The 9040-nt window shown below is 29.5% G+C and overlaps 1 protein-coding gene across 1 annotated transcript; it reads left to right on the forward strand.

Annotated features, from left to right (window-relative positions):
• The first annotated feature begins 2085 nt into the window (after positions 1–2085).
• LOC101502579 (uncharacterized) lies at positions 2086–8803 on the forward strand. Its single transcript, XM_012717334.3, has 10 exons — positions 2086–2336; positions 2452–2502; positions 3193–3309; positions 5505–5972; positions 6392–6831; positions 7135–7234; positions 7340–7399; positions 7514–7603; positions 7729–7848; positions 8424–8803. The coding sequence occupies exons 1-10, from the start codon at positions 2280–2282 to the stop codon at positions 8730–8732; spliced, it is 1812 nt and encodes a 603-aa protein (XP_012572788.2). The 5' UTR covers positions 2086–2279; the 3' UTR covers positions 8733–8803.
• The last annotated feature ends 237 nt before the right edge of the window (positions 8804–9040 follow it).

A 9040-nucleotide genomic window follows, 5' to 3' on the forward strand; every position in this document is an offset into this window, starting at 1 on the left:
TACATCGATGCATTTATTCCTCATCACATGATATTGTAGGTACATAGATAGATTTAAAAAAATAATAATATTTTACTTCATAATTAGTTTGGAAGATAATTTGATATGCATTAAAAAGAACAAAAAGTAATTAATAATTATAATGAATTTTATACAAAAGAATAGAGGGTCTATGATCACCTTGGTAAGGTTTGCCTCATTGCTATGTTATATGTCATCAACATGCTAAAACCATGCATGTAAGGTAGCATAGCATGGTCCACATAACTAGGGAGCATGGGCACCGCACCGGCATCTTATAAGTAATTATAGGTGGAGTTCTTGTTTTTTTTCTTAATTTTAACTCAAATTGTTTGATATCGATAGAAATTGGTTATAGATAGTAATAAGTTGCTTAACATTGATTAGAATTTAATTTAGTTAAGATTTGTTAGTTTAGTTACTTTTTTAAGAAATTTATTAGTTTGCTTATCATCATTATATAAAATATATCGTTTTTGTAATTCATTTTTTTATTGAATTAATTTTAAATAATTGAATATTTTTTATTTTTTAAACTGTATTAAATTTCTCAATATGAGTCGTGACAATATATCGTACTAATAAATTTAATAAAGTTCAAAAAATAAAAAAAAATAAAAATATTCAGTTATTTGAAATTAATTTAACAAAAAAATTAATTATAAAAACGATATATTTTATATAATGATCATAACCAAACTAATAAATTTCCTAAAAAAATAATAAATTCCTTTAAAAAAGAGGGTCATCTTTCTTTCATTAATTTAAGAGTAGTAATACATGTACACTGTATTTTTTCAAATATTTTATTTTTTTCTATTTATCTTCTTCAAAATATGGAAGTACGTATACTCCTACCATGGTATATTTTCTTAAACCTTTTTATATTATGCAAAAAAAATTAAGTATTGGAATCACAACCAATAGTTGGTATATAGAGAAGTATCACTCACATGAAGGTTAGAAGGATGTGGCAATAGTTCAATGTAATTGATAGAAACACATTTTAATTTTGTAAGATATTTGCTTCGTTCATTATTAAGTAAATTCTGTATACTCTACTTTGATTGACTTAGGAATTTCTATCGATATCGAAACATTTGAGTTAAACAATTAGTAAGAAATTGATTTTAACACAATTTGCTTCGTTCATTTTTAGGGATGTTTTCTAACAAATGGTTTTTTGCGGATTCTTTTCAGATGATTTATGATATCGAAACATCTTATTGTATCCAAGCAGTATGTTTATTTATTGTTTAGTCATTATTGACTTTGTTATCCGGATATACTCTATTGTATAGTCAAGTTTTTTTTGTCATTCTATGTTATGTATGATTTTGATATATAATAGTTAAGTCTTTTAATTATTATTATTATTGGTATTTAAGTTTTGTTTGTTAAATTTTGATATGTGAGGACGGAGTGTGGTGGAGACATTAATGATTTTCAAAAGGACTCAAAAATAAATAGATGATTATACACGACTATCATTTTCTTCATTATTTTTTGTTGTATGTTTCTGTTTGTTTTTCTTCTCTATATCATCTTCACACCTATTTTCGCGTTCTTCTAATTTCTCACGAAACCATAAATTATGATATTTCACTTGAAGTTAATACTTTTATTGCACTTTCTATTTTAATTATTAATTAAATTAATATTTTTTTAATTAAGTGTTTAATGATTGTAATTATACATTAATAATGAGTCAACACTTAATAAACCACATCATCAATTTTTATTGATGTACAATTTACATACACATTATTTGTAGTTTCTAGTCGTGTCCCTATCATATAGTATACTTTGAGTTTCATTAATTTGATAATTAGAAAGAATTAAACTTATTAGAATATATATATATATATATATCCACGAAGCAGCAATGAAACAAAACGAGGATTGCAAGCTACGCCACCAACAAATGACACACTTCTTGACTTGTTGTGTGTGAAATATGCATGATGTCCCACTCCTACCAGCACTCACAACCACAACAAAGACGGTTATTATCCCAAAACCATCTGAACCAACAAATTAATAATAATATTATTCCTGCTTCTCAAACACTTCACAAACACAAACTACCCTCATTTTCAACATCAACTCCAACCCTCTCTTTCTTTGGCGCCAAGCTTGTATCATCATCTAGCTCTCACCAACATTATGAAAAACAGCAACCTCATAGCCCTCCAATCTCATGTTGTTTTAATGTTTCTTCTAAGCGCTTCAAGTTTGGTTTTGCCGAGGTTTCTTCCATGGATACTGATCAACTAGATTTCTCATCACTTAAATCTCCCTCTCACATTAATATTGTAAGTATATATAATCATTAATATACATATTGTTGTTACTTGTTTTCTCTTAAACTTCTATTATGTGCTCTTTTCTAAAACTCTTTTTTCCTTGTACTTTTCTCTTTGTTTTCAGAGAAAAAACAAAATTAATGGGCTACAAAAGAGAGAGGAACTTGAAAAAGAGGTATTTGGATTCATACTAATGTACTACATATTACATAAATTTATCTTGACCCAACTAATAATGAATTAATCTATACACACACACGCGCGCGCGTGGTAAGAGATTGGTCTCTTAACTAAGTGGTCAGGAATTCGATCTATGACTCTAACATATAAAAAAAATTAAGTTGTAAAGAAAAAATCCACCTTATGTGTCATTCAAGTTTCTAAAGTAGATTAATCACCACTAAAAATTTCGTACCTAAAATATAATAAATAAATAAAACCGAAAAGAGAAAGTGCATTCTAATTGCAAACTTACTTGGTGCCATAATTAACCTTGATCCCTTAACTAATTAAAAATTGTGAAGTATATTATTATTTTTCAATAAACTACCTAACTACTTTTCATTCTAAAGATGATAATTCTCAACTATATGAACCCCATGCTATAGTATAATCTATCAATATGGTAATAGAAAGTGTCACTCTCGCCTTTTGAAAAAGCTATGGTTGAGTTCATGATCATGTCAAAGTATATACTAGTATAGCTATACTAATTAGTCGAGACTTTGGAACTATAAGTTTGCTATTTTTGCCAACGGAGAGGACAATAAGTGATGAACGAGAACCATGCCCCTCAATGGCATAGCTGAAAATTGGAAAACTAATTATATCCATATTATATATGACTTTTTAATGTAATAAACAGGTCTCTATGCTTCAAAAGTTGTTAGACCAAGAAGAAAAAGTTCATGAAATATTGGATATGGTGAATAGTAGACCAAACGGTTCAGCTATTTCTATTCCCAATTTTCTTCCTTCTAAGGTACTATAATCTTCACCTCATATATATTCTTCTCTTATTTTATTATTTTCTTTCTCTTGCAAACTTTTCAGAGTCTTTGACACATTTTTTTATTAAAAAATTCATATTTCCGGGAATATATACTCCATACACAACAAACTATAAGCAAAAGTATATATTTACTCACTTATTAAAATAGTTATAATTATTTATTCACATTTAATTCCATTAAATTAGGACTCATCTCATATAAAAGATGAAAAGAGTAAATTTTTGTTTTTATTTTATTACAATTGATGTGCCAAATATTATTGATAAAGTATAATGTAGCAATATGGGTAATGTACATATCATGAACAAACATACATGTAGATGTAGAGATATGGGGTCAATGTGTATAGCATGTACCAAATGGAGCTGTTAAAATACAATATAATATTGCCTAAAGTAAAATTACATTATTTTTTGTTATGCAATTTTGATCAGATGAGAGAACTGTTAAGCTGAAAGCTCCTTTTCAACTTCTCAAACACTTCACAAACACAAACTACCCTCATTTTCAACATCAACTCCAACCCTCTCTTTCTTTGGCGCCAAGCTTGTATCATCATCTAGCTCTCACCAACATTATGAAAAACAGCAACCTCATAGCCCTCCAATCTCATGTTGTTTTAATGTTTCTTCTAAGCGCTTCAAGTTTGGTTTTGCCGAGGTTTCTTCCATGGATACTGATCAACTAGATTTCTCATCACTTAAATCTCCCTCTCACATTAATATTGTAAGTATATATAATCATTAATATACATATTGTTGTTACTTGTTTTCTCTTAAACTTCTATTATGTGCTCTTTTCTAAAACTCTTTTTTCCTTGTACTTTTCTCTTTGTTTTCAGAGAAAAAACAAAATTAATGGGCTACAAAAGAGAGAGGAACTTGAAAAAGAGGTATTTGGATTCATACTAATGTACTACATATTACATAAATTTATCTTGACCCAACTAATAATGAATTAATCTATACACACACACGCGCGCGCGTGGTAAGAGATTGGTCTCTTAACTAAGTGGTCAGGAATTCGATCTATGACTCTAACATATAAAAAAAATTAAGTTGTAAAGAAAAAATCCACCTTATGTGTCATTCAAGTTTCTAAAGTAGATTAATCACCACTAAAAATTTCGTACCTAAAATATAATAAATAAATAAAACCGAAAAGAGAAAGTGCATTCTAATTGCAAACTTACTTGGTGCCATAATTAACCTTGATCCCTTAACTAATTAAAAATTGTGAAGTATATTATTATTTTTCAATAAACTACCTAACTACTTTTCATTCTAAAGATGATAATTCTCAACTATATGAACCCCATGCTATAGTATAATCTATCAATATGGTAATAGAAAGTGTCACTCTCGCCTTTTGAAAAAGCTATGGTTGAGTTCATGATCATGTCAAAGTATATACTAGTATAGCTATACTAATTAGTCGAGACTTTGGAACTATAAGTTTGCTATTTTTGCCAACGGAGAGGACAATAAGTGATGAACGAGAACCATGCCCCTCAATGGCATAGCTGAAAATTGGAAAACTAATTATATCCATATTATATATGACTTTTTAATGTAATAAACAGGTCTCTATGCTTCAAAAGTTGTTAGACCAAGAAGAAAAAGTTCATGAAATATTGGATATGGTGAATAGTAGACCAAACGGTTCAGCTATTTCTATTCCCAATTTTCTTCCTTCTAAGGTACTATAATCTTCACCTCATATATATTCTTCTCTTATTTTATTATTTTCTTTCTCTTGCAAACTTTTCAGAGTCTTTGACACATTTTTTTATTAAAAAATTCATATTTCCGGGAATATATACTCCATACACAACAAACTATAAGCAAAAGTATATATTTACTCACTTATTAAAATAGTTATAATTATTTATTCACATTTAATTCCATTAAATTAGGACTCATCTCATATAAAAGATGAAAAGAGTAAATTTTTGTTTTTATTTTATTACAATTGATGTGCCAAATATTATTGATAAAGTATAATGTAGCAATATGGGTAATGTACATATCATGAACAAACATACATGTAGATGTAGAGATATGGGGTCAATGTGTATAGCATGTACCAAATGGAGCTGTTAAAATACAATATAATATTGCCTAAAGTAAAATTACATTATTTTTTGTTATGCAATTTTGATCAGATGAGAGAACTGTTAACAGAGCTAGTGATGGTTGAGGGTGAGATAGCTAGACTTGAAAGCCAAATTAGCCAACTTCAAGCTGGTTTGAAACGTGAACAAGAAGTCACAAAGGAATCCAAGTCAAAAACATGGAACCAAGGAAATTTGATGAGTAATTCTAATTACAATTATTTATCAAATTCAACAATTACAAATCCTAGTAATTCTGTTCAAAGAAGTAGTAGTAGTGTTCATGAAAGGATGGCATTTGAAACCAAGGCATTACATTTCATTAGTAAAGCTATAAAGGGTGATTATAATCTCAATGATTTTAGTCTTAATGAGAAAACAGGATTTTCTAAAAATTCTGTTGAACAGAAAGAAAATAGTTTTCAAGAAGATGTGAAATTTCATGAAAGAATTTCAAGGAAAAATGGGGCATTGAAGCCTCCTTCACCTATGCGAGACCCTCGCCATCCATCACCTAAGGTATGTACAAATTCATGTATGTATATGTTTTTTTAATCAAAATACTATGCAACTTTGGTCCCTATATATTACTATTGTGCAATTTGATATTTTATATGCACCAAACAAAAATCTCAATTCATGTTCCTTGCAAAGATCAAGTTATGACTTTCAAGATAAAACTCATTAAAACAAAACAAGCCTAAGTTTTCTTTGGTGGTTACAAAACAGCAATCAAATCTTATGTCACTATTGAATCAATAGATATAGTTGAACTCTATGATAACATCTTTATTTATAAACTATAAAGTAATATCAGAACTTAAACAAAGATAATTACTTAGTACTTATGCTTATGTATGCCATCATAAGTTGGAATGATATTATTGTGTCAACATTGAATTTACTAATTATGAATCAATTACTATACTAATTTTCAGCTGCGAGAGCGTAATTCGGATATGTATTTAGATCTCCCAACTAGATCACTACTTGATCCACTTTTATCAGAAGACAACGACCTAAAGTGGCAACCAAACAAATTATCTGAAAGCATAATGAAATGTTTGAATTTCATATATGTACGATTACTAAGAACATCAAGAGCAATGGAATTAGAGAAATCAGGACCAGTTTCAAGGTCTTTACATTCTTCTTTAAGCTCAAGAAGCTTCAGGGTCGATACAGGATCGACCCCAAAACCAAATCTTATGTTGCATAAGGAATCAAGGCAACAAGACCCATATGGTATTTTTAATACAGAAGAGTCCATTCCAAGGGATATTGGTCCTTATAAGAATTTGGTTATATTCACATCAAGTTCTATGGATCCAAAGTTCATCTCAAGCCCTTCCTCTGTTCCATTACTAAGAAAGTTAAGGTATGTCATGAATAATGTATATAGTAGGATTTTAAATAGCAATCACATTACAATTTTTTGATATTATAAAGAATCGTGGTCAAATGTGTCTGATGTGACTTCAATTTTATATAGTTTCAGAAACATAAAATATTATTAAGTTGCAAATTAAGACGCGATTGCAAGTCTTATAGTATTAGTATACTTCTAAATTTCTAATGAGAAGAACAATTATTGAGAAGTTTGCAAGTTCTACTAGACAATAATAATTAAAGTGGTTCAAAATTCAGAATAATATTTTAATTTGTGTCTTTTGGTGTATAGGATCTTGATGAGCAATCTTCAGACAGTTGATTTGAAAGGGCTTACAAATCAACAAAAGTTAGCATTTTGGATCAACTTGTACAATGCTTGTATCATGCATGTATGGTAGAAATTTCTTTTATAAATCTCAATTTTGATAGTTCAATCTTATAGGACAGTGATCAGCAATGTATTATATGATTAATGTATGTATTTTTTATTTCAGGGATTCATCCAATATGGAGTGCCATCCACCCCAGAAAAGCTAACAGCATTGATGAACAAGGTACTCTAAAAATCTTGTTATAGATGTTACCTTTTCTGTGTGTAAAAAATATTGACTCTGTCTTGATAGAGTGACAAGTGCCTTTTAATGTTCAATTGAATTGCTATTGTGTAGGCAACCCTCAACATAGGAGGCAACATAATAAATGCTCAATCAATAGAGCATTTTATTTTAAGGAAACGAGATGCTTCTAATATAAAAGAGGTAAGCCAGTTTCTACTTGTTCATTTCAATGCATAAACAATTAAAATGATTACCTTATCCTTAATTTTGTTGTTATTATTTTTATTATTGTAATTAAACGTACAAATCAATGGTTCATACTTTAGGCACAAAGGAAGTGCGAATGGGAAGAAAAAGAATCAGTTGTCCGTGAACATTATGGGCTTGAGTTTGTAGATCCTAATGTCACATTTGCTCTCTGTAATGGAACTCGTTCTTCACCAGCTGTAAGTCCAGCTACTCACACACAAACTCGGATCTTCTTCGTCTTATATTGTATGGTGCAGCAACTATTCAGATTATTAAATTTAAAGAAATTAAATTTTTTCTTTAAATTTAATGATCTTTAAGGTGGCTACACCATATAAATGTCAATTTTATCGAAATTATTCACACACCAAATGCATGAACCGTCGGTCGATTTAGTTATTTAGATGGTGCAATAGTAGTAGAACCATCAAATCTAGTGAGAGAAAACTGTCTCTCAAGAAATTTGAAGACTCTTTGTACTATTGCACTATACAAGAGCAGTAGAGAGTTGGTTTTTCCACACATGTATGTATGTATATATATATATGTGGCCGTGTGTGCGATTTGTACTCACATCTTCTTCTTTCGACAAAAATAACTCTCTAAAAAATGTAAATTAAATTAGAAAAATGTAAAATATATTTTTATTCTTCGTTGATGTAATTTTCTAAAAGTGATGGTTAAATTCATTTGTCCAAACAAAAAAAGTGGACATTGTTAATTTATATCAACTAAGAAATGAGTAGGTGTAATTAATATGCACTATATGCAGGTGAGGATATATACAGGGGATGGTGTAACAGCTGAATTGGAGAAATCAAAACTAGACTATCTTCAAGCTTCAATTCTGGCTACCAGTACAAGAAGGATAGCTTTTCCAGAACTGCTCCTAAGAAACATGCTTGATTTTGCTGTGGATATTGATTCATTGGTGGAGTGGGTGTGCAACCAGTTACCTACTTCAGGGACTCTAAGGAAATCAATGGTGGAATGCTTTAGGGGTCATGGTAATGTCAAGGCCTCAACCATTGTTGAAAAGATACCCTGTGACTATGAGTTCCAATATTTGTTGACAATATAAATTTTATATTTCTTTTCCTTCTTACAAAACTTTGAGTATACAAAATAAATGTATAGAAGTATTTTGAGCCATATTGTATTGTCCTCTTTTTTTGGAAAGTGTCTGTTACATAGTTTCGCTAGTCAATAATGAAGCAAAATAAGAGATTCTATTGATTATAGTAAAACTAATATTTGACACACAAAAAATCACTAAACAATCCATATTCCAACTATAGATCCCAAAAGTGAAATTTGCTTAAAACTTTTAATAAATCATTCAGATGATGGAGATGGACATATCCCCCTACATTATAGTAACACTTTAGT

Source organism: Cicer arietinum, chromosome 6, assembly GCF_000331145.2.
Source record: "Cicer arietinum cultivar CDC Frontier isolate Library 1 chromosome 6, Cicar.CDCFrontier_v2.0, whole genome shotgun sequence".
Classification (NCBI taxonomy): Eukaryota; Viridiplantae; Streptophyta; class Magnoliopsida; order Fabales; family Fabaceae; genus Cicer; species Cicer arietinum.